General features: G+C 42.0%; 1 protein-coding gene across 2 annotated transcripts in view; it reads right to left on the bottom strand.

Annotated features, from left to right (window-relative positions):
• Positions 1–21,299, bottom strand: part of CDK19 (cyclin dependent kinase 19) — a 134,367-nt gene extending 113,068 nt beyond the window's left edge. For both annotated transcript variants that reach the window (XM_075707471.1, XM_075707472.1), the window contains exons 1-2: positions 21,132–21,299; positions 1,173–1,248 (exon numbers count right to left, since the gene is read on the bottom strand). In XM_075707471.1, coding sequence (XP_075563586.1) covers positions 1,173–1,248; positions 21,132–21,259 — 204 coding nt within the window. In that variant the 5' untranslated portion in view covers positions 21,260–21,299. The remainder of the gene's footprint in view (positions 1–1,172; positions 1,249–21,131) is intronic.
• Positions 21,300–27,495: the final 6,196 nt, after the last annotated feature.

Below are 27,495 nucleotides of genomic sequence, written 5' to 3'. Positions count from 1 at the left end.
ATAATCTAGTACTGATATTAAAAGAGGACTTCTAATTTCCTCCAAAGTCAAAAATATGAGCAAAAAGGTCACAGGGTAGATTCTGTGTACACTGACTGACAGCAGCGCAGCCACCTCTCAAATCCACGCGTGACCTTGACCTTATAGTGACAAGCACTTTAAAAGGATAGTAGTTTTATCTGCTAAGTCTCTTCATGCAGAATTACCATGAGCATCACGCTAAATACAGTACAGAGCTTTGTTCAGTTCATAAACATCATGAGTTTCTAATGCCTCACCCTACATTGCATACCTGATTGCTATATTTCAATGCAACACTACTAGATTATAAAAAGCTTTAGGCCCAAATCCTATCGCACATTTCAACAGCCCTCAGCTACTGACAGCATTGAAACAAGGTAAATATTTAATCAAGCAAGTGCACTGCTTTTGCAATGCAAGGACTTATTGCATTACAAAATTTTACTCACTATCCAGCACTTTGACAGTAATGCACATTTTCAGTCATAAACGAACATGTAAAGACCAATCTTCACATACAAATGCCTAATTAGTACCAACTCTGAAAGAACGATATATGCACATACATATGTGTGGGCACTACTGTGCTCAGAAGTGTGCAGTTTCTGAATCCATTTTTTCCTCCTAAGATACAAGCAATAAAAATACAATTAAAGCTCCTTATTTTGCTATGAAATTTCTCTGTACTCAGCAAAGCAAACAAGGAATGAAGAGAACAAATTGTTCTCAGCTGCTAAAGAAGAGTAAGCTACCCTTCGTCTGAAACAGAATGCATTATTAGCATGTGGACTTACAATGACAGCTGTAATCTTTCAGAACCTTTTTACTTCAAGTCATTTTAAAAAAATCCAGTTTTAAAATAAATCTTCATTAAAAAGTTCATGTATATTTCCCTCTCAACACATAAAAGCAGATAAAACAAAACTATACTAGAAACAGGCATTACCATTATCTAGCAAGAACACCTCTTTCCACTCAAAAAAAGTATTATTTAGAAAGCATTTTAAGAAAATCTTATGTTTGAATAACTTTCACACTTGCATACTTTAAGGAAAACATTTAGATCAACTTTGTGTTATTTAATTCAAAGAAAATAAAATACCTGTTGAATAATAGTGTCAGTAAAAATACTTTCATTTATGTACACTTACTGCAATCTCTCTACAGGCCGACATGGATATCCCTGTACCTTCAATTTGCTTCAGTGCATACTCCTTTTCATCTTTTCTGTACACAAAAAAACAGAGAGAGGAATATTTTTAGCTCTTATATTACGCCGATTAATACAAGTATCATGGTTTATTTTAATTTGGTATGGATCACGAAGCTGAAAAGCCAATCTCGTTTTATGCATAAATTACACTTAGATATTAAAAATAGGTTTCCTTTTTAGACAGACTTCAAAAATTCCCAACTCCTGCATAAAGAAACTTTGTTAACCTATATCCATTTCTCTCTGAAACCATATGGATAACTGCAAATATGTCTACAGAGAATTCTGGAGGACACTTTGGAGTGGAGGAATGTGGGGAAGGGATGAGATTGACCAGAAATTATAACTGCCTACACATATTAGTAACTACAGGTGATCATTTTTCTCAGTAATTTTCAGTAGCAGCTAAACCCACAATACATATCTACAGTTAACATTGTGCTTGGCTTCCATTTTACCCATTTTGCACTATGTTTTTTGACGCAAAAATATGACAAGAAAAATTCCAGATGTATTCTGACTACACATGAAAACTCACTGTGCTGCAAGTTTTGCAAACAGTAAATCGACCTTTGACGTAGGAGTCACTCAGCAGCTGCTCCAACTGGGAAACCTGAATTCCGGTGCTGCACCTTAGCTCGGAAATAGTTGTTACTCCTCTCTCAGACAAGCACTTACATGAAATCTCTGGAAATCTTTGAAAAGATATTCCCTCCAAATTAAAAAACAGAGAAATTTAGTTGTAATGGAATTACAATCCATTATTTCAAGCAGGGTGTTTCAATGTGTTTGGGATTTAGTGTAACACTGATCTCTAAGGAAGCAAGACCAAGCATGTTAGGCTACAGGCTTTTAGGGCCTCTTTCTCCAGATAGGTTTGGAGTAACAGAAGATCCTTCTGCAGCTGAAACTAAAGGAATGGGTTACTGTGAGGTGACCTAAATGATTCTGAAACTGCCAAAGAGCGAAATACATTCTCGTTCTGCACAGATTTTCCATGGAGAAATGGGAAGGACAGCAACTTACAACATGTCTTGCAACTACCCCCAAAATATTCACCCATTCAGACAGGTAGATGCAAATCTTAACAGTCAACACACGACAAACAAACATAACAAGACTGGACCCTCCTCTTCTAAAACAAACTTTTATTCCTCTATGCTAATGAAAATGAAATAGCTTCAAATTGCAGTATTTTAAATATATAACTTCTGTCTCTGTACTTGGGGGGGTAGAGGGGGCAGACCCAAAATTTTTCAGGGGCAAAAGAAAGCCTAAGAAGTTACTGTTACTAAAATTAGGCCAAATACTGCATGAACAGCTTGTAAGAGCTGTTCACCAAGTACGCTTTCAGGAGTAACTTCAGAAGTGGACATACCTGCTTCCTAAGCAGGAGGATTCACGAGGATCTACTGACGTGATAATTCAGATTTCTTCTTTGCTCCCCACTGAGCAGCCCTTTATTTTCATGAACGAGTCATTTACAAGAACTTAGCTCAAGACGCAGATGCAGAACCAAGAAGTGTGTAACTTCACAGGTAATAAGCTCATAGCTTATCTCAAAGAAATTTCTTTTGATTTCATTAATTAGTCCAAATTTGGAAGAGTAAATAATAAATGCCTATCCCCTCTCATACACGGTTCTGCTATCTGTACAGATGATTTATGTAAACTGCAAAGTATTAACTCCGTAACTCAGATTGCTTACTGAGACTGTGAAGGCAAAATTATATTGTCCACAGAACCAAAACCAACTCTGGACGTTCAAAAATTGGTCATAACTTTTAAACTATGGTAATGTTTAAACCACGCAGTACAGAACAATCCCAGGCAGAGATAGCAGCTTGGATCCCAAAACAACGTAGTCACTACAGCACCGCAGCATACCCTTCTTCTGGCGCGTCTACTTAACGGGGCACACCACCCCACTGATACAGCTACCCTTGAACTAGTTCTACAGATGCAAGCAGCGCACTCCGTTACTCAGACCGTCACAGGCTGAAGGTCGCCGCAGAGCCTAGGCATGCCGTTTGGCACGCACCGCCGTCAACAGCGTTGCTTAACACCACTGCCACTGTGAGTCTGTCGCCACTTAACAGCCAGCCACTCTATGTAGGATTTCAAGGTATAAAGAAGAAATGATGACAGATGTTTAAAAAAAAAAGCCAAACAACCCAACAACTTAAGATATTATAGCATGCGGGAGAACGCGGCAATCTTACTGAGCTGCAAACATACTTCCAAGACACTGGGTTTTGCGAACGTTGAGCAAAAATGGGGATAATGAAATACGTACCTAAAATAAATGGGAATCAAGGATAAAGAACTCCAAAGATACCATATTCTAGATCTCACAGAATGTTTTTTTTACCAACCGCTTCAGAATCATAAACATAGCCTCCTTTAAATACATAAATATAATTTACTTGCTTTGGCAGAAATGCAGGTCTATACGAACACTCTTCCAAAGTTAACTGTTCTCATTATGCAAACATAATAGCTGTTTAAAGTACTTTCCAAAAGATCTCCACCAACTGCTATTTTAACTAGTAATATTTGCCATTTAATAGTAATCTCAAGATAATTTGAGAAAGAAAGAAATATATTTAAAACTTCAATGCCAAGTCAGCCAATGCAATCTGATGAAATACACAATTCTGGTTACTCAATAAAATGGTATTAAATGGCCAAAGAGAAAAAATAGGTACTTTATTAGCTATTTCCCCACTTGTAAGAATTCAATAAATAATGTCAAATGGTGCATGTGATAGGTAAGTATACTGTTCAACTCCCTAAAGACCTATGCTCTTATGAAACACTTGAGGCAGAGGGAAGTATTTCTACTTCATGTTGAATATACAGAAAACTCCAGTGAACTCTGAACACATTTCAAGAACTTGTACAGAATTATACAACAGGAAAGTTTTCATAAATCCTTTTCTGACAGATCCTATATCAGTACATTTTTCACTAGAGAGTGGAGCAAGTGTGATTAAATTTAAAAACCAACCCCGAACAACAACAAACTACACAGCTCTGGTAGGAGGCAAAAGGCACCCATGCTAGGGATAGCCAAGCAGAAGCAAGGTCTTCGTCCGTAATCATTTTCATCTGGTCCATAGAAATACTGGCTTGGGAGCAGGCCAACTAACTTGAAGGTCCTGCTGTGTGGGGGTTTGTCTGAGGGTAGGAGCAAGTGGCCTAGACCGAGGTTTAATCAAGCAGGTTCTATTAAACAGCCACCCCAGGCTAATGGTGCTCTCTGAATCTGAGCAAAAAACATAGCAAACGATAACTGAAAAGGAACTCTATTCTTTAAGAGGCTGCGACTCAAGAATTTTTGTTAAAGCTTTTCAAAACTGATGCAGAAGAATTTGCCTGATAAAACAGGTACCAGGTCACAACTCCACAAGGTTTCTCCACACTCCAAGTTCCCTTATCCAAAACTTGGGGCAAAGATTAAAATGAACATTGTTTCTAGTTCCAGAAGCTTTACAATTTACTATTTTAATAGGGATTAACTTTTTATAAAAATGGAACTGATGAGATACCCGTCCCCAAAATTTCCTGAGTCAGTATTCTAGATAGCCATAGGCAGCATCCAAACACAAGGCTCCTCACGCCTACCAGCAATAATTCAGAACACCTATCTTTCATAAAAATCCATACTGGTGTAAGGCCATAACCTGGTCTTTGAGCTTAAGCTTTTCTCCCTCACCAATAAATATCCCATCCTGCAAGTCCTTAAGGTTAATGTTAACATTTTAATTTGTACAGTGCAAAGGAAATTCTGTCCCCTTTCCCCCACAAAATTGTACTCAGCTGGCTTATGTCCAATTGCAGTATTCAATGCAGAAAATGAAAGTATGATTACTACTTCTTCTGGGTAATGCTTTCATTTTCCATATACTTTGGAAAGAATAAAGTACCAAATTCACTTTAGAAGGGTGCAGTTCAGAAGACTTAGAATAATTAAAACATTTCAAAGGAGTTAAACTGACTTAATTATTGCAATTGTACTTCAGAGTGCTCCCATCATATGAGAAACTACTTTACAAACAAGCCAACAGAAAACTAGAAACAACTTGCCCAAGACCTTAAGAAAAAAAAAAAAAAGGAGGATTTGAAAACAGCGCATGGTTCAAACTATTGTTTTATCCCTATTATTCAAATTTTAAAATTTTTAATGATAGTGCTGCTTGAATTCACAATTTAACATACATACATCCCAACTTCAGAATTAATTATCCGTATCAAAGAACTGGCTTGAAAGACTGCAATCACACTGAAACTACAACTGTGACTATCACATCAGTTAATACAGATATTAAAATTACAGTATATACTAATAATAACTTCCTTAATTTTAAGTGCACAATATCATAAATAAAGAAATAATAGTTAAAGTGCACATTTTCTTAAACAAATGAAGTGCACCATAAACACATTCCAAGACCTAGTGTCCTGGTTTTAGCTGGGATAGAGTCAATTTTCTTCCAGGTAGCTGGCATAGTGCTGTGTTTTGGGAACACAAGGGGTTTTCCCCTGGACTCAGTTTTGCGGCCAGCCTTGTTTAATATCTTTATCGATGATCTGGATGAGGGGATTGAGTGCACCCTCAGTGAGTTTGCAGATGACACCAAATTGGGTGGGAGTGTCGATCTGCTGGAGGGTAGGATGGCCCTGCAGAGGGACCTGGACAGGCTGGATCGATGGGCCGCGGCCAACTGTATGAGGTTCAACAAGGCCAAGTGTCGGGTCCTGCACTTTGGGCACAACAACCCCATGCAACGCTACAGGCTTGGGGAAGAGTGGCTGGAAAGCTGCCTGGCCGAAAAGGACCTGGGGGTGTTGGTAGACAGCTGGCTGAACATGAGCCAGCGGTGTGCCCAGGTGGCCAAGAAGGCCAACAGCATCCTGGCTTGTATCAGAAATAGTGTGGCCAGCAGGAGCAGGGAGGTGATTGTTCCCCTGTACTCGGCACTGGTGAGGCCACACCTGGAATACTGTGTCCAGTTTTGGGCCCGTCAGTACAAGAAAGACATTGAGGTGCTGGAGGGTGTCCAGAAAAGGGCAACAAAGCTGGTGAAGGGTCTGGAGCACAGGCCTTATGAGGAGCAGCTGAGGGAACTGGGATTGTTTAGTCTGGAGAAGAGGAGGCTGAGGGGAGACCTTATCACTCTCTACAACTACCTGAAAGGAGGTTGCAGCGAGGTGGGTGTCAGTCTCTTCTCCCCTGTAACAAGCAATAGGACAAGAGGAAATGGCCTCAAGTTGCATCAGGGGAGGTTTAGATTGGATATTAGGAAAAATTTCTTCATGTAAAGAGTGGTCAAGCAATGGAACAGGCTGCCCAGAGAGGTGGTGGAGTCACCATCCCTGGAGGTGCTCAAAAAACATGTAGACGTGGCACTTCAGGACATGGTTCAGTAGGCATGGTGGTGTTGGGTTGATGATTGGACTGATGATCTCAGAGGTCCTTTCCAACCTTAATGATTCTATTCTAGTTTTACTTTCTTTAAAAAATAATCCAGCCGCCAAGCCAGGAAACATGAAATTAATTATTACTCTATCCTTAATTGGTTTAGTGGTGGACTTGGTAATGTTAGGTTACTGGTTGGACTTGATGATCTTAAAGGTGTTTTCCAACCTAAACGATTCTATGATTCAGTATGAGAATAATGCTGATAAAACACTGATGGTTTAGTTATTGCTAAGTACTGCTTATGCTAGTCAAGGACTTTTCAGCTTCCCATGCTCTGCCAGGTGCACAAGAAACTGGGAGGGGGCACAGCCAGAAGAGTTGATCCAAACTGACCAAAGGGCTATTCCATACCATATGACATCATGCTTATATAAACTAGCGGGAGTTGGCCAGGGGGCAGCAACCGCTGCTCAGGAACTGGCTGGGCATTTGTCAGAGGGTGGTAAGTGGTTGTATCACTTGGGTTTTTTTTTCCTGGGTTTTGTTTCTCTCTCTCATTGTTCTCCTTTTCATTACAATCTTTATTACTATTATTATTATTTTATTTCAATTATTAAACTGTTCTTATCTCAACCCACGAGATTTCTTACTTTTGCCCTTCTGATTCTCTCCCCCATCCCACCGGGGGGGCAGAGGGTGAGCGAGCAGCTGTGTGGTGCTTGGTTGCCAACAGGGGCTAAACCACAACACCTAGCTAGAAAAACCTAACAGAAAAAAACAATTCACTTGTAAGAAACACTAATGGAATTTAAACGTTTGTGACTTTGTAGGACAAAGCCTGGGACCACTATGGAGTTCAGTGTCCTTCAAACACAGTACTGTCCAGAACACAACATTCATACAGGTATCTTGTTATGCTCTAATCACTTTGTTTAATTGCTGCCATAACAGCATAAAGTTAATCACTCATCAGGAGATCACCCGCAAGAGTTATAAACTTTTTTTCCCTCTCCCAAGATAAGGCAAAACCATGACACCGAAGTGCACCTAGAATTTAACTGAAAAACCCTCTGTGGTATCTGGAACACGGCAGCAAAGCCACTAAATCGATCACATTCAGCACTGGTTACCTTATGCAAGCTACTCACAGGTTTCACTCTATACATAGCACATGGGTATAGCCCTTTACAAAGGCAGTAGTGTCCACCTTTTACAAAGGTAAAAGTGTCTATGATTGACTGGAAAAAGGGACATAATCCTTCCCAAAAAAGTGATGAGTTCTTATGCTTTAGTGGTGCATATAGAAATAGCCACTAACCCAAAAGAATTACAAGATCAAAAAAATCTACACATGGTGTCACTAGGGTACATGTTCTTCAACAGACTAGGAAAGTAATTTTATTATCCTCAAACCCTATCAAGCCTTATCCAGCCAGCAGCTCAGCCAGCTCCTTTTCATCCACGCAGCAACCAGCCACAAATGACATAAGCTAGAAATCTACAGGTTGATCTTAATTTATTTTAGAGAACAGTATACATGCTGAATTTCAATGCATGCATATGAGCTCATTTTTAAAGCTGCATAAGAAACTCAAAAGTGTGAAACAGTAAGAATAGCAAGCAGAAATTTAAAAGAAAACTATGACCACATCAGTCCTTTAAACGGTTTGTCTTTCTTTACCTTCAAGGGCAGCTGTGTACTGCTCTGCTAAAAAACTTCACAGCAGCTACAGGTTGTTCCTACAGCCCAGACAATATGACATGGATACCTGACTTACATTTGGCTGGTTTTGGCCATTAAAACAATAGATGAAACCAGCAGACTTTTACCTCATTCTGCTACGGTGAAATGTTTACCATTTTAGTAATGTCTGTGTAGCTGGCCTGCCTGCTGATGCATCCCTGAGAGGTTTGGTGGGAACCTTCTCAGTGTTGCAAACAGACAAGCACGCATGCATATGGCACAGGAAAGGACTTCTTATACAGAAAGAGCAGACATGTATGTCACCTCATCTGCTTGAACCTGGGCCTGGACTTTCCTCTTAGTGGCAGGGTGGGAAGCCAACCTCCCCAGTAGGCAATGACCATACAATCTTTAGAAGTCGAGCTTGCATCTTGTCTGGAACAGCATATAAAAGTAAACTTGGGGAGTGGGAGCAGAGCAACAAACCTACACCAAACAGGACAGTCTTTACTATGCAATATAGAAAGAGCTAGAGGGAAAAGGAATCTCCAAGGTTGATCCAGGTACACATAAGGAAAACACTTTTCAGAATGAAAACAATATGCTACATTTCATACTGCATTTCTGAATTTTTCATCTCACAAAGTCCTTATAATCTCAATTTTCAAAAAGGGGCCTGAATGCTACACAGCTCATTAGTGTCACTGCCTGACGATACCCACTAAACTCCGCTAGGTCTCCCTCCAAACATCCCAGATGATGCCAGCTACCCCAGCATACACAGACAGTACACCATACTATAAACATAAATTGGCAGAGACATTCAAATATAGAGCAACTGATTACAACAATTACCCTTTTTTAAAAAATAGCTGACTTCACCTACATTATGAGAAACATGCAGCAGAACAGTTACACAGAGCTTAGCCTGCTGGAAAATCTGGCACGTTCCAGCCATATAGAGATCATACTAAAAGCACCACTGGCATCAGCTTATGATTAGACACTCAGTGTTATCACAGTACCCTATTACAAACTGAACTATACCCACATTTTGTTCTATTCTCTAGAGAACATCCCCAGATCATAGAATCATAGAATGCTTTGGGTTGGAAGGGACCTTGAGAGATCATCGAGCCCAACCCCCCTGCAGTGAGCAGGGATTGAACCTGTGAACTTGGCATTTTTAGCATGTACCTCTGAAAACCACTGTTGATATGGCTACCCTTCTGTTGGTTTATTCCTCTGTAAACCAGCCTATGAACTCAGGAGGAAATGTGCATGTTAAAGAACAAGGCAAGTTCTTACATTGCTGCTAAGCTACTTGCCATTAAACACAACACCCTTATATTGTGCGCTTCCACAGTCTCACAAAAGATGCTTAATACCTATAAACCGGCCCCCATCTTCACCTACCATAGGTGATGTGTTCTTTATGCATGAGATGACAGCTGATTAAAAAGACAAAACAGAGAATCTTATCAGTACTCAGATTCACTATGTTATAAAAAAAAAAATTCCTTTACCCAGCTATAATTTCATTAGACTGGGAGGAAGGAGCAGAGGTCTTTTCATATCAACATGAGTAGACTGTAACTATTAGAGGACCATTACACATAACCTAACCATATCATCTTCCTTTTTGTCCGGTAGTTTCTAATTCAGCAAAATTAAAAGCAAATCTTCGTAGCATAGATAACTTCTAACTCTTAACAACAGTTTCAGACTATTTCAGCCACAACCACAGACAGATTTTTAAGATCTCTCTAATAACAGACCACTGGAAATCTTACTAACCTTAATCTTATTAAAATTTAGCCTTTATACTATAATAACAAAACTTTGTATTTGTAAGGAAAGAGAGCACAGCTTCAGTCACTGCCACCCTCGCTCCAAATCTATTGATGAAGATTCAGAGACCAGCGGCAGGGTTGTTGCCATTGCTAAAATTAGGCTGGCTCCAAAGTATCTTGAGTGACCAAGAGCTGTGAATTTCATACAAGTAGGTGTATTTTATAACAGATTGGCATAAGCAGACTTGACAGCCTGTTTATAAAGGTAAACACTGAAGCATTCACATTAAGCCTTGAAAGCTGTAAATTGTTCTGCTGCTTGAGGTAATTTCTTCCAGCATTTGCTATATTAAAGCAGGGGATGGAGCTGTACCTGATCTTATTTCTTTATAGACAGGCTTGATTACAGATAATGAACATATTTAGGAAATACCTTCCTTCCAGAAAGGATACTGCATGTGAGGATTTGTTATCTTAAAATAAGGAACAGCAGCAGCAGCAAGGAGAAAAATACCTCTGAAATAAAGAGGACACAAGCTTTTATTTATCTGTGATTTATTTACCAAGACCACAGACTCAGGGTCCTTTAGACTATGCCAAAAAAGAATCTGCTGTTTGTTTCATAAAATCGCTTATAAGAAGAATGTTTGTGACTAACTATAAATGTCACGAACATTAGCTGTCTGGTTTTCAGTAATTTTGTAAGTATAGGTCCTAAGCCATAGTAAAAGTCCTAAGCCATAGTAAAAACATACTGTAATTACACAGTCCAGCTTAATGTGCATCACATCTCTTTCTCTGTAGTACTAGATCTGGCTAAATACTATGAATTTGATAGGTGGAACATTACTATTAAAAAATGAAATACTACGAAGCCTGTATTTCGAGTCTGGCAAGAGCCTCAGTTTGAAACACCAAATGCAAATTTCTTCTAAACCATTGTAATGCATTAGCTTCACCTATAGTGGAAGAAAACCATATTGACTCAGTGTAAAACCTATCAGAAGGACAATGGCCTAAAACCTGCAGTTATTTAGTTATCCTTTTCTAGCTCATGACACAATCAAACGCTTCCTCTCAAGCAAATAGAAAGCCCAGATTTGTCAAGAGATATCTGTTGCACAACTGAGCACATTTATTGTAGTTGGGAAGTTGCTGAGTAGAAAAAACACCCTCATGAGAAGGTATAAGGACCAGAACAAAATTCTACAAAGTCACCACAGGGTCCAATTTCATTCAGGTTGAAACGTATAAAAAAATTCATCATTGTTAATGGAGCATCTACATCTTTCCCCTCACGTCAACATCAGGCAATTAGGATTTCACAGTTACAGATGTCTTTATTCCAACCACTAAGATTTGCTACTTCCCAACAAGGAACAAGGTCTTTAGTCAGCAATCATCACATCTGTGCCCAGGGAATCCAAGTCACATTCTGCCTCCTCTGAACTTTAAAACTGCACAACCCATACTAAGAATAGGTTTCTCTCACGCTCTTTCTGTAGCTTAAGAGCATCATCTGGATAAAATTTTACACTGACTTTTTTCCCCCACCACTGACGTCACGCTAAAGGTAGAATAAATGGCATTCAACTTGTAACAGTCTTCTGGTTGTTCTGAACTGAAGGTCAAATTAAACTTAGTAATTTGTCTACCTCTGTTTCTCATTTGGAACATGACAGAATTGGGCAGAGGAACTGGCTATCCTGTACAATGACTAGTTTTAATCAAAAGGTATGAACATAAAGCTAACTTTGAAGCCTACAATGCCCTTGAGAACATGGCAACAACTTATACAGGAACAGACACACTCGAAGACACACGCTGAAACCTACTGTCAGCTGCACTAACGATAATGAATCAAAGCAATGAACATGGCATTTCTGAATGAGCAAGGTCATCAATCTTAGCATGAATCTGTGGTAATCCATGGAAGTATTAATAGGGGTGAGAATTTTTTCTAAACATGTTTGAATTTGCACAATTCATGAGCTGTAAGATAAGAAGGATCTCTCTCAAAAGAATCTACCTAGGAGTCAAACAGATAATCTCATGCTGCTAGAATTTCATGCCTGAGTGGCCTTTGTATCATCAGATCTCTTCAGGCACTCAGACCCCAGGACTTACCAAAGAGGTGGGAGAGCCAAGGACAACTGCAGTCAGAGCAGTCCCAGCATTACCTGTGTGAATGCTTCCAAGTGCTCTAGTGAAGACAGGGAAAGAAAGGAGGGACAGAAGAGACAGAAAACCTTCTGGCCACATAAAAGGGATTGACTCTTCCTGCAATTAATGCATGAGGAAACAAGATACACTGCTTCAAAAAATGTCCTACTTTACCTCCAGATGTAGTTTCCATTCCAGAAGATCTAGCTTCTACCTCCAAGTCAATTGCCTCTAACATTTATTTTCACTTGACTGTAAAAAGAAATCAATAGCATCTTCTACTTAAGTCAGCAAGGAATGAACAAAAAAATAATCATTACCACACGTGAGGCCCAGTTTATGGGAACACACGTTTAAAGCCATACTGTCTGAGACATCCCCACAGTTTGCATCTGTGCTCTTATTTAGCCCAGAACCCTTATCCTTAAGTGAGCAATCCAACACTCCCAGCACATGCAGGAAGCTATAGCTGTTGCTTTGCCTATTGGAAAACCTGACCTCAGTGTGGTTTCATCTACAAGACGAATGACCCTAAAATATTTCAGGATCATGAACTTTCTAGAAAAACAGACATCTGAGGGAGAAACAAGAAGTTATGCAGTAGCCTCATCTGAAAATACTTATTTAAAAACCATTAGTCCCAGAAGACACAGAAGCAAACACGAGTAATACCCTTCAGAGACCCACTATTCCAGTAATCTCAGCTCCTCCAATCTTTCTCACAAAAGTCAGTTCTGCTTTCCAATTAAAAAAACTGAACAAAAAAAACCTCCAACATCATGTTGTGTCCCCTCCTAAAAAAAAAAAAAAACAACCCACGCTTACAGATACCAATTTTGCAAAGGTCAGTTAACACTATCTCTACAACATTCCTTTCACTCTTATCAGATACACTAATATTTCATAAATTCTCAAAAAAACACCCTGCTAAGCCAAAGAATTGTGCTCCCACTGAAAAGTCTAAGAATACATTAATAAGAAATTCAGATACAGAAGTTAAGTATCAGTTGATTTAAAGACTATCACAGGATTTTGTTAGTAACAACCAATTTTGATTTAAAAGGTTTCTGTGGGTTTTTTTCTTCCTGGATCTGTTGAGATAGCTGAAGTTTACAAGAGGTATAATAATTTCTATGTAAACCAAGTCCCCAGAGCTGGGAGGTCTTTTATAAACCTAAATTATTTAGATAATATAGATAGATACATGACACTCGTACAAAACCTACTGTTTTGACTTGACTTACTTGCTATACAAGTAGAAATTGTTCTTCATTTCCTAAAGTCACATGCCAAGTTAGCCAATTTATTCTAAAAGCAGTTCTCCTGGACCAGTTTCAGCATTCCTTCAGGCAAACACACTGTTATTGAAACAAATAAATCTTTTTAAGTTCTAATACTTTGTTTCAGAGACTGAAAAAAAAAAAGCAGCCTCTGTCAGTTCTCGCATGCCAGCAAAGAAGCTCAAGAACCGACACATTTTTGGAAGCAGGATGTCAGAGCTGCCAGTCGCTTCCACTAACGATTCCTTCCTCGATCATACACGTGGACTGTATCATCTCCTGAACCATACATTAAGCAGCAGTGAGCACATGCAAGTAGAATCTTATTTTAGAACACAGAACTCGGTGGTTAAAAATAGAGGAGAAAGACTTGGGTCAGAAGTCATCTATGCAAATCGTGAGCTTGATTAAGGCCACAGAAGATGCAAACACACCCCTTCAGTAGGTATTTTCAAAAGATACGGGAAAATTTAATGTTGCTAACAAATCTCTAGTGAAATTTGGTTAGAACATTCCACAGAAATTCTGGTTGTTGTGCAAACACATCTGTAGCATTCTGAATCACATCAATTTCTGGGGCTGGGAGGTTTTTGTTGATTTTTTGTTTTAAATCATGCACGATGTGAAAATACTCACCTTGAAAGTAAGTTTATGAAAGAAACTTTACAACACTTCTATCTACAATAGATTGGATGACCCAGAAATACGCTGACATTAAATTTCTATGTCAAGTAGTTCACATGAAAAGCATTTAGCTTCTGACCTTCTGTTCTACCTTGCTTTGCACCCTCTTACCAAGTGGGGGGCAGAAAGGAATCTCTTCTTCCCCCTCAAGCTCTTACTTCCTTTTCCTGCAGCACTATTGGAAAACTCTTAACCCCCCCACTCTGTAACAGTAAACTTCTTATCCTCTTCATCTCTTTTTTTTTTTTAAAAAAAAAACCAAACACTACTAAATCTTGGGAGGTTTTCCTTCACAGCTTATTATGGGCTAATTTATACATGAGTCTTCCTCTGCAAACTTGGCAAAAGCCTTAATCTGTTTCTCTCTCAAACAAATGCAACCTCTTCTATGGCTCATCACCCACACTCACCTCCTTTCTTCCTCAAGCTCCTACCACCACCCACCACCATACCTCTGTGCTTACCACGGTAGCTAAAGAAACACCAGCTGAATGCTACTTGCTTTCTGAAAGGCTATGGGCTGTCCAGGTCACTTCTGCACTTGGTTTCAGAGTAGCAAAAGGAGGAGAGTAACAGAAGAAAGGACAAAATAGCCATGGGAGACATCATACGCAAGAGCCTGTGGGAGGCACTAAAAATTACTCACCACTGCTTGCACCATCCTCTTGGGCGGGAGGCAGAGCCACAGTATAGTTGCACTAGCAGCTCTTAGTAAGGCACAGTTATGAAATACTAACGATTTCTTCCTAGACTGGGGTTTTGTATTAGAATGCATTGCGGGCAAGTAGTTAGACAGGTTTGGTTTAGTTCTGCTGCTCCTTCTCACACCGATTAAGAGCACTGAGTGGTAACAAGTATTTTCAGGATTTGCAGGTAAAGCTAGTATTTAGGTTTACTTAGCTATTGAGAGATTACAGCAAGGCATGAACACTTTCAGCCATTCTACCTTCCTCAAGATAGTAAGTTTCATTAAGAAAAAAAAATTATGAAGGTAAAGAGCAAAACCAGCTTTTCAGATACCATCATTGGCAGAGATTTTGCTGCAGAAAAAGGCAATTGTTCAGGATCAAATACATTGCTTCCTGACTTGGGTCAATATTTCTATGATTCAGCCTGTCGCAGGATTACATTAGTAAACAGCAACTACATCTGAAAACTCAGAGTACTTACATTCAAGACAACATCAAATAGAGGAAATAATGAGATGTAAATACCTAAATTATTATAGACCATCAAGTATCTTACAAGTACATACTTGCATTGCTACATAACACTCCAGTTTGACATTCAAGAGAGTATAATCCTTGCCACGTCAATGCATTGCCTCTCTCTTAAGGGTAACTGCAGTATACATGTACCCATCCCCCCTGTGATTTTACCGCCAACATTGTTAATTTGTAGCCTTTAGTCAACTTAAGTGCAAGTTTCATTTCCTGATACACTCGTGCAGTATGAATTCAGTAATTTAAGTTCTGTAGAGTAACAATACGGGGGGAACAGTACACAAAGTATTGCGATGCAAATACTGATTTAAGCGAATAAGCAGATTACCTTTGCCTCTTCTACACTTAAAGTTTTCTACCACCACAGTGCCTCAGTCATAAGTGTGACCAGATGAAACCTCTGAACAACACGAAGACATTAGCAGAAACCCCCACCACAGCAAGTGGCCCTGGGAGAAAGCTGTTTTTTTCCAAGAGCCATGCCTAACAGCATGCTGTTTTTTCTCTCTTAATCAATATTTTTCCACTTCTGCTTCAAACGAGTAAGATTCATCAAATAAAAAAAAAAAAACCAAAAACCCTAAACCAAACAAAAGGTTACATGGTCAGGACCACAGCCAGCATTCCTAGGTTATACACTGGCCTTGGCTATGCACTTCCCCTTCCTTTCTCTTCCCATGGCCTTCCCCTAACTTTCACTCGACTCTTGTGTGGACTTGGATGCTGTAAGCACTTCAGATCTGTGTTAAGAACTTTAAGAACTAATTTAAAAATTAACGCTTCTGCACACCCCTATCAGTCCAAGGAGGAAAACAGACTCCTCTTTAGTTACAAGCTTACAGTACTCAAAAATGGGAGGGGAAGACAATTTCATTTGTCTCCCCCCTCCTATGCCTGTACTTTACAGTGACGGTTTTGGACTTGCATCACTGTTGCCCAATTTCCAAAAGAGAATTCCATATTTGGCAGCTAAGGCAAAGCCTGTTTTATAGCAATTCTCTTGTTTGAAAGTTACAGATCCATTAACAACAAGGTAATCTGACGAGTTACAAATAGTGACTTTCTTTTTTTTAAAAAAAAATATATATATTACTATATTAGCATATAAATCTACACACTTCATTCAGCTGATACATTGTACAGTACATGGCAGTGCCAAACCTTTTACACTTGCCAAAGGATAGCATGGCAGGAGGGTCTGCAGAGGCAGCACCTGCTACTGAGCAGGCAGCAAGCCTGGGAGTTGCCCAGGGTACAACTCCTGGCCCTTCTGCTGCCATCGTCTTGGAAGTTGATCACTCTATATTTCTGTCATTGCCTCCATAACAAGATTAGAAAGTACATACCTGCTTTTTAAAAGATGTTTTGAAAGACACAGATTAAAAATATTACCTACATAGTTACTTGGAAAGAAAAAAAAAAAAAAAAGCTGTTTGTAATTTTATTTTAACAACCTCTGTTGCCCAAACCCAGGTAGCGAGTAAAAGAAAAATAGCATCGCCACAGCATGAGAGAAAGCAGCCAGCTCAATTGTTGGTTTAAAGGTAAGCAGAAGCAGCAATAACTAGAAAGGTTTTATTCACATGAAGATTTCAGCTTTTGCAAGTGTTACATCTGCTGTCACTGCTACAGAACGAAGAACAGTGGCCTATTTTCTACTTGACTCGTGCATCCCATTATTCCTTGCGTGCTCCTGACTAACCAACGCGGTATCTTTTCAGCTTGCTGATTCATCCAGACATCCTCCTGCAGGTGAGCTGACATCCTGGTGAAGGAACATAAGTACTTTGTAGTGGCCTGAACCTACAGACTGATCTTTCCCCAAGAGTAAAGGGAAATAAATCAGGCATATACAACAAACAGAATTTCCAACCCTCACTTCATCCTAAAAATTGCCCCCCATGGGATAAGGAGATACAGGAAGTGAAACAACTAAGCATAACATCATGGCTTAAACTGTGATCAAAGAAGCAGCAAGGAACGTAACAAGGAGAGGCGAGGCATGCAACTAAATCACACTTTCCTAGGCACGACTGGAAAAATTGCGTTCTTTGTTTTACTGGACAAACGTGAACAAGTGTCCAAAAAAATGTTCGCGAAAGTCAACATGATGTTTTGAGGCAGTACACACACACAAAAAGCGTAACACATTTTCCAGCTACATAAAGAGCTAGAAACTTAACAACTGAATTACAATCATGAGGCTTTTATCACTATTTCCTCCCTCAAAGCCACAGGTCCGGTTTTTGTGTGCGCTGAAATAAACCATTAGACAGCTTATATAAAGACCCCTATTTTCTAGCCCCTCTGGACTACAAAGATATTAATGAAAGTTTTGCAAACCCAGGTGCCTAATTTAGCTAAATGCATAATGCAGGCCTCTAGACCTCACCAGAGCACACAAACACTACTGAAGTAAACGGAAGCTGCAGGTGCTCAACATCTTTAAAAATATGCTCATGCAAGTGCATGCAAATGTCACACCAACATTGTTCAAACCTGACTGCCTATTTAAAAAAACAACAACAAAAAAATCTTTTAACCTTCACAGAAATCAATCAGCTCACTAGAAACATGCCCAAATGATATTCCACTCCAGGCTGAAAAAGCCAAACTAAGCTGTTACTTTGTTGAAAAACTGCTTTTATGCCCAAGCTATTCACCAAGATCTAAGCAATGCAACTGCTTTTTTTACAAGCATTTTATCGAAGAGCTTGCCAAGCTCCGTATAAACACGTTTTACTATTTCATAAAGTTTCTATGCCAAGTTTTTGAAACATGAAGTGACAGGATCTCAGTGGAATTTCTGCAGAGCTACAAGGTTCTTATTGCCCTCAGCCTCCCGAGACTGTAAATTGACTATAAGAAGCAAGTAGCCAGAATCTTTTTCTTTTGTACAGGAACGCCTTGCAAATCTGAAATACTGAAGCAGGCTCTAAGATCAGCCAAAGAAGAATTCCTTTACACGAGGCTCAAAATCCCCCAGTCATCAGCAGACTATAAATACGCATCACTGCTGGGTTTCTGCTGCCAGCACTGGAAAAAGTTTCTCTCTGTCGTTAAGGACCGTTTAAAGTTCAGGACTAATGCTAAATATCCTCCACCCCGCAGAGATATTTTATCTCGATATTTGCATAAGGAAATCACCTTATCTTAATGATTTAGGTTGTTTTCTAATTTTTTTTTGAACTTGTTCCCATATTACTTTCACCCAAAGTCCTAGAGTTACACAAAAGCTACTGAGAGTGAACTCACCAACACCATGAAAAGGAAAACCAAAAAAGGGAGAATAACCCAGTTTCCAAGCTTCATGAAGTAAAACCTCTGAGTATATAGTACAGTTGCATTTGTGCCATCTTACATTGCATTTCAATCTCTCTGACTGCCTAACTGAAACTTTGCACTTCTTTTTACCAGTTTTCTTAAGGCTCAAAGTCCCCCTTTGATTATTCCCAGCTCTGACATACTAGCTACCTTTTTACCATGTCTACTTTTGCTTTACTACCCATTTGCCTTTATACTAATATTATTATTGTAGGGATTTTGAAGACATATCCTTTACGGTACTTTGTAGCATCAATGTAATTCTTGCAAAGGCTTTCCATTGCCAATGACTGAAATGAAACAGATAAATTAGAAACAGACATCAAATTTCATTTTTTTCACAAAATGGTAAACTCAAAGCTCTGCCTCTTTTATGCTGTTCTTACAAGCAGTAACTTTAGGACTGCTATATCAAAGAACAGCAAAAAACATTTAACCAGCATTTCAGGTGTTTTTACTACTGCTTCCTCTCATATACCTGATATGTATATATAAATATATATATATAAAAAAAAAAAGAGACTTTAAAAAAAAAAAAGAAAACACGACTACTAAACACACAAATATCAGAAGAGCTCGGGGCAGCTGTAATACCCAGAAAGGCTTTACATTTTCCTTTTCAAGCTAGCTATACTCTAGTATTCTTAAGATTGCAGAGCAAGCTAGTTAGAATCAGAGCTCATTTCCCAGCATTTAATCCTCCACCTGAATTAGTATGCTACCTTTCAGCTATTAATCACTTCAATACTACATCCTCTTAACTCAGAGTTCAAATTTGCAAGACACACATGAATGCAATTTACTCCTACAGAAAAATCCCCGGACTTCTCTATTAATCTAAAGCAGCAACGTTCCATTAACCACTTCCAGAACTTTATTTAAAAAATTGCCATGTTTCCATACTCAGTCTTTTCTTTTTCAAAGTTTCAGGTGCCTGTAATGGAAGGCTATTACTCTTTGGCTTTCTGTTAGAAAGGTATCACATCTGATTTGCAAGTATATTTTAACAAACTTTACAGTATACTTTGAACACTTCTATAAACACAGTCCGTGTCTGTGCAGTATTCACACACCACAGTGAAAAAGTGTTTAACGGCTCTTCTGAAAGAAGAGGGTTGTATTCGGAACCTGCACCTGCATGAGAGCCTTACTCAGGCCTCAGGACTGCTCCTCTTCCACGACTGCACACCAGCCAAGCGATCCCAAATTGCAGCCCGAGCTCCCCATTGCTCTCTTAACCACAGTGCAGTGCCAATGGCATCCACAGGACACCCACCCCGTGGCGCCAGCTGTGTTTTCCCCAGGAAAAAGAAAGAAGCCCCACTTAGCCAACATGCATGGGCTTAATGGCAAAATGACCTCCCAGGATCCAGCCGCCCCTGTATTTGAGGACAGGGACCGGTATCCTGCTCCAGCATGGGAAACGATGGGCCGATGGAGACGCACCTCCCGCGCATCCGTGCACAGGTCCCGACAGAAGCCGTCAGCTCTGCCTGCCAGGAGCCTCCCAGGCCAAGCCAGGCCAGGCCAGACCAGGCCAGGCCAGGCCAAGCCAGGCCAAGGCTGCCGGGCGGTGGGTGCAGCAGGGCGCCTGGGGCTGGGGCCGGCGCAGGGACCAACACACACCCAGGGGTGCCCCGGGGGGCTCGGGCGCATCGGCCTGAAGGGGTGAAGCCGGGGAAGGGCGGTCGGTAGCCAGCTGCTCCTCGCATCAAACTTGCTCGTTTTCCAATCCCCTGCGAGTTCTGGGAGCAGAATGTCAAAAGCACGAAACGCAGTCACACAAAAGATGAGAGCGATGACGTGAAACCCGGTATGAAAACCAAAAGCGAGTCCCAACGGCACAACCTGCTGACACAGCACCCCCGCCCGCTGCGCCGGCGGGGGGGGGGGGGGGGGGGGGGGGCACGGCGGGACGCGCCACCGGGGCCCCGGCCACCAGCACCGCCGGAGCGGCACACGGGACGGAGGGCACACGCGTGGGACCGCGGCAGCGGGCGCAGCCACGGGGCAAAGGCGGGCGGGCGGGAGCGTCTCCCCCTCAGGCGACGCCAGGGCCCGGGCGGGCAGCCGGGCACCCACCCGCGGCCGCGCACCCACCGCGCCGCAGGGCCGCGGGCCGCCCCCGCCGCAGGGCCGGGGCACCGCGGCCCGCTCCCTGCGTGGGGCGGGGGCTGCCCGGGCGGGCTCCGGCGCTCCGGCCCCCGCGCCCTGCCAGAAACTTTCCGGCGGGGAGGGGAGGGCGCCGGAGCCGGGGGGGGGGGGGCTGGAGGGGGGGGGTCCTTTGGCGGCGCGGCCCGGCGGCGCGGCGCGGCCCTTACCCGTCCTTGCGGCGGGCCTTGTAGACGTGCCCGTAGGTGCCTCTGCCCACTTTGCAGCCCTCGTACTCGAACAGGTCCTCCACCCGCTCGCGCTCGGCCGCCAGCTTCGACTTGAACTCGTAGTCCATGTCTCGCCCATGGGCGGGGAGGGACGGGCAAGGGACGCGGGCGACCGGATCAGCACCCCCGGCTGGCGGAGCCCCCTCCCGGCGCCGCCATTTCCGGGGCTCGGCGGGGGCGGCGGGCGGGCAGGGGAAAAGGGGGAGGCGGGGGGGGGGGGGGAACACGGGACGGTTTGTTTTTGTTTTGGTTTGGGGCTTTTTGGCGGGGGGGAGGGGGTGCGCTCCGCCGCCACCCGCTTCAACTGGGCTCCTCGCGGCGCGGCGCGGGGGTTGCCGGGAGTCGTAGTGCGGCTGCGGGCGCCGGCCGCGGCGCCGCGGGCGGGAGGCGGCGGCGGCAGAACTACAACTCCCGGCATGCCCCGCGCCGCCGCGGCCAGGCGGCGTCGGCGCACTCGGCTCCCCGGAGACGCCGAGCGTTTCAGCGGCCGCCGGGAACTTGCTGACTCCTCACATTGCGGGGCAGCGGCCGAGCTCGGTGCCCCTGGTTGGGAGGCGGGGAGGATGCGCTCCACGCCCCGCCGGCGCCGCCGCGCCTCGCAGCGCGCAGCGGGCTGCCGAACGGTGCTGGAACTTGTTTATCTCCCGAGCTGTCACTCAAGGCTCCTCCCCGCCCCCCCCGCTGGATGCTGCCCTCTGATTGGCCGGTCTCGCCCCGCCCCCGCGGCGGCTCGGGCGGCCGCGGCCGCGGGTGGGGCCGGGCAGGGCCCCGCACGACCCCGCAGCGGCCCCGCGGCTGTTCCGGGACAGCGGCCCCAAGCCGGTGGGCTTGCGGCGTTGGGGAAGAGCCCCTGCTCGCCTGAAGGGCCGGGGCGCGGCCCGGCAGCGGCGCTTGCCGCCACTCGGCCGGGAATTGTCATTCGAGAAAGCGTGGAGGTAGATTTTAGGCAACCACGATGCTGCTTTCGGGTTCAGGTTTCATGCTGCGTATTTTGAGATCATGGAAGCATTTAGGCCTTTTAAAGTTACGTCTCTCTCATTCAGGGATTTCTTCGTGAAAAACATCGCTCTCTGCAAGCGTATTTGCGCTACGGAAGCACCACGCCGTGTTAACCAAATATCGGGGTTATATCCTGTCAGGCGAGCAAGTCATGATCCCCACCTCGCATGCGCACCCTTAGTTTATAACAGTCAGCAACAAGTGAATGAAACATAATGATACCAGAGAAGGGAACGTAAAAACAGAGGCTGCCCATACATGGAACCCATCTCTGTCCATCACCTGCCCAGCCAGCATTAGTTACCTAAATGGAAAGCTTTTCCACTGCCGAACCCACACTGGATGGGAGGGGTGGACGAGCTGATGAGAAGCTGTCCTTGCTGACAAAGCAAAGGGAGGCGTCAACTGCGCTATCAGGTAAGGTACGACATGTGATCGCACGGCTAAGTCATGAGGTCCTGTCGGGAAGTTTGTTTCTCAAGCAACGACAGAAGGACTGAAACGATTCTGAAGTGATTATTTCTTCCAGTAAGCAATAGATGATTCAGAATTTCCCGTGTGCCAGGTAGCTAACAACCAAAATTCTCAGAAAACTTTATCACTCCTTTACCGAAGTAATATTTTCCAGAGAACTATTAAGTGCTTTTCTCCGCAGTTGCAGATACAGATCTTTCTGAACAAGGCCTGATCATGAGCTGGCAAATTTACTAAACACAGGAGAGAGAGGACCATTGATCTTTCAGTGTCAGCATTAAAGACATTTGCTAAAATTAGAGCTTTAAAATTAGAGATTTAAATTTTGCAAAGTGGTCACCTAGTAATCAAAGCCAACACTGAGAAGAAAGGGACACACTTAAAAAGACAAGCATGTAGCTGTAGAAGGTTCTGCTACCCAGATGTATTCATCCAGTCTTAAAGTCACTAGGAATAAGGACTACCGTGCTGTTGGTAATAATAAACTCTACAAGTAGTTCCCGTTGCCCTCTTTGAACGAAAAAATAGCTGTTACTGCCCATTTTCATCACTAAGGCTTTTGTTTTCTACTCTTTCAATTCCACCATGTAATGGCAAGACTTTTACTATAATTCATTGTATGTCTTTTACTACAATTCATTGTATGTCTGCAGCCCTGGTGAGAGAGGGCTAACAGCACCCCCCATTACGGAAGCTCAGCTAGCCTGGCATTTGTAAGCCAAGGCAGCTTAATTCCCCTCTGCCCTATACTGTACCCAGCTCCCTAGGGTCGCAAACAGCCATTTTATTCTTTCGTCCACAAACTGATCGTGCTTTGCCAGTAAATGTTTTGGCCCTCGCTGCTGCTACTGGGAGGCTGTGTGAGAGAAACCTCTCTAACAGCTGGAAGCCTTCTTAAAATTTGAAACCTACATTTCCCTGTGACCGGTCCACATCCATCTTTTCTTCCTGTGCAAATACTGTCCTGAAGTAGCCTTTGCCGCTCTCCTGTATGTATCCCCTGCCAAAAGTATTTATAGACGGCAATCTCGTCCCCACACAGCCTTTATTTTGCAGGACTAAACAAGCCGTGCTCTTCTCATCCCCCTGGTGAGACCCCCAGGGGAAGCTGGATGGGTACGAAGCTGGTTATGGAAAACGCAGAACGTGATCTGTGCCCCGGTTCCTTCTCTCATGACACAGCCCTGCGTCTAGTTTCTGAATCCTTACCGTCGGCCACATAAAAGCCATTAAAAGCACAGAATCAACCAAGCAGCTCCAAGTGTAGGCCAGCTCAGAGGCCAGTAAAGAACGAGGCTACCTTCTCATTTGAAGCAAAAGTTTCATCGATTCACGGTTAAAAGATGGAAATGGGCACATTCATCTCTTCTCGAGGTTGGAGCACATGGCAGGATGCCACTTCGTAAAGATGGGAGAAGATGGTTTCTGCGGGCATGAGCTGCCTGGCATCTCCTCTCCAGGTGGTTCCCAGAGGAGGAGCAGCGGTGGGCAGCCATTTAGAAAGCAAAGATGAATCTTTGAACGGCGGCAAAGGGGCCGAGAGAAAGAGGCAGAACAGTACTGTGACGTTTCCATTGCTCTTCCATGTTAGTAGAATGGTTGTGATACCAGTAATGCATATTTAATAGCATTCACATTTTCTAAAACTGTGTTATTAATTGTATTATTCAATTCTAGTCAGAAGAGAAAGGACCGTATCATTTTTAATATGTCATGCCCTATCATTTGTTAATTGTGCTGATGCAGGAAGTCTGAGTAGCCCCACCCAAAAAAATAGAAAACAACAGGCTTGGAGGTTGCAAGCATGATTTTTTTTCAGCCTGCCAGCCTAACTGAAGGTGCTGGCTTGTCAGTCATTAGAATCACCATTTCTAACAAATCTCAAATCACTGCTGTTAAATAGTGCCCGGATTGTTGGAAAGGAAAGGTGTTTCAAGCAAGACTGAAAGTTGAGGAATTTAATATTCCCACCAGTTCTCTAAGCAATTCTCCAAGACAGATAAAATATGAATTTCTAATGTAAAAAGGAAGAATTTGGTCTTTAATACTTCAACCTCCAGACAGTGACACACAGAGACCATTCTTCTTCTTTGTGGATTGCCTTGTGCATAAAATACACTGTTTTATTTTCTTTCCAGCTTGTCTTAACATCGTTCCCTGGCTTGGGAAGTTGTATTTTCTGTCATAGGCAATCTCCTACAGTTTTCTCTTCGTGTATTAGTGAAACCAAAAAATATGTGGCCTTTTTTTAAATTTTTCTAGGCCACATCTGGAAGTCGTTGCACCTTTTCTTAACTCACTCTCTTTGTAAGCTTTTACTTGTTAATCCAGTGGGAAATTTTGGATTCTTAGGGATCAAGACAGCATTTGTCCAGTAGATCTTGAGTGGGGCATTAATAAACATATATAAACAGTGTTTACTTATGTCTGTCACATTTAAGCTGATGTTGCTTCACTTAAGAGTGGAAGGATGCATCTCAGAAGTCTGAGGAATAAGAGTAGAGAAAATTCAGAATGAATGGAGGTCTCACATGAACTGTATTATCATCTCTATAGAAGCAGAGAAAAACTAACAGTTCTATTTCAAAAATGTAGAAATATACTTGGGATTTTTAAACATATTAGTGCGAGAGTGTGAAGAGCCTAAGGAGAGTGGAACAGCATGTCAGAGGATTTCTAATAGGGATAGATTAGAAAGTCTTTAACTGTCTGTAAGTTCATACGTTATCATTCCCAGTAAAACTCTGAATTTTGGAATCTTTTATGTCAGTTAACTTCCAAACACCCATAGTAGCAGTATTAACCTTATTTTATAGGTTTAGAAAATAAAGTACATAACTAAGGGGCTCTACCATTTTACAGTAAATCTAGAGTATGCTAGGAATGGAAGATGCGAGTCCTGACTTCTGCTCTCATGATATAATTATTTGGCTAGCTCTGGGGTTTTTTAATTCATTTTTATAGTACCATAATCCAAATAATACTAAAATAGAAACTTTGTGCTGCTTATTCTTGAGTATAATCCAAGAACCTGGTCTCAAAATAGGCTGTACTGCTTTTCACCATGTTTTTTTCCTGAGAAAAAGAAAATCCTCACAAAATCGCAAAAGCTATTCCCTACTTTCTCTTTACAGACTAGCAAGATTGAACAGTTACTCTTGAACAGAACCTGCGTTCAGCAGCTAAAAAGCAGTGGGAGACAGCAAAGTAAAAGTGAAATAATTCTGCATTGCACAGTGTGCCACAGTTCATCATTGCGCAACTAAGACTCAACCTTATCACCGATCAACCCGCATAACCGCGTTGTGTATCTTTCTCAGCATATCCACTTACTCCCTGTGAATTGTGAAGCAAGATGCATGAGCTTATTTCATTTGGGGTATAGCATGCAGTGTAGTGGGCTTGCTTAAGTTTGTCAGAAAAAAACCCAAAAGCCAGAGCATACTATTAACTAATGCCATTGCATTCACATTTGAGAATCGGCATGACAGCTGGTTCAGAGGGCCAGCCAATACCTCCAAAGCAGAGATTTAGAGAAAGCCTTGAATTCTAAAAACATAGAAGTTGCCCATAATTATGGAGAAAGCATAGACTCTGATTCTGAATATAGCAGCCCAGAATTTCATACTTTGGAGCAGCACAGTCTGTGTAACTGAGTTTCCTTCACTTTGTTGGTATACATGGTTTCAGTCTACCTGCGTTGTTGGCATCCTCATTCCAGCACCACAGTATTCCACCTACTCTTACCTCCTTGCCAGTCATTAAAGTTTTTAGAAGCTAAAACAATTCTAAACTTCCCTGTAGAATCCACTGATCTTTTTCCATGAACTGGGAAAGACAGTAGCATGTAATGAAAAAGCAAAGATGTTTCTTTAGTTATCCTTGAAGTATATAAAGGAGAATACAGCAAAACTGCACTGTCTGATAGCTTTCTGAAGTTAAATCCATTCCCACAAAAGAAACAGAACTGTGCTAAACAGATAACCTGAACTGTATCAAGTTCTACTGTTATGTTTCAACTTTTTCCGTTGGATGTAATAAGCTTTATACCACTGTGCTGGCAGAATCCATCCTAAAGACAAGCTACGACTATAGAACAGTATTTCATGACAAGTCTATGGAACATACATAATTTATATATATAGAACTATTATACTTCAGTGTTGCTCCTAGCCAAATAGATTGTGATGGCCTATTACAAGTGTTTTCAACAGTAAATGTTCAAAAGGGCTTTAATAAATTGTCTTTGGATAGGAGACATAGAACAAGAAATAACAAACTTCAGTTGTACCAAGTCAGATTTATATATAGGAACACCTCTGAGTGATAAAGACAGTTATATACTGAAATTGTCTGGAGATACTGTGTAATCATTAGACTAAAAGTAAAATCATTAGATATTTTTAATAAAAGGTTAGATAAATCTCTGTCATAGATTTTGTAGGTAAGGTAGCATTAACATGATGAGAAGAACAGCTGGAAATTAGATTTCTTGTTTTCTTTCCAGCCCTATTTTTCTATGACTCTGTTATTCTACATGACATAAGAAGGAGCCTCATTTCATGGACTAACCAGTTAAAAGACAAAACCCAAAAGACAGAAGTAAACCATGAGTTTTCGTGGCAGAGGGGTTATCCCATAAGGATTCATACTTAAAGCTGAGCTGTTCACAGTTCATAAGTGAACTGTGAAAAGGAATGAGTGATGATGTGACAACATTTGAAGAACATATATAATAATTTAGATCTAAAGCTGATTGAAAAGTACTGCAGCAGGCTCCAACGACACCGTGTGAGTAGTGGTAGTGGAAAAGCAGTGTTCCAAAGTGCAG

Source organism: Pelecanus crispus, chromosome 3 (genome assembly GCF_030463565.1).
Source record: "Pelecanus crispus isolate bPelCri1 chromosome 3, bPelCri1.pri, whole genome shotgun sequence".
In the NCBI taxonomy this organism is placed as follows: domain Eukaryota; kingdom Metazoa; phylum Chordata; class Aves; order Pelecaniformes; family Pelecanidae; genus Pelecanus; species Pelecanus crispus.
This window is presented reverse-complemented; position numbering and strand designations above follow the sequence as displayed.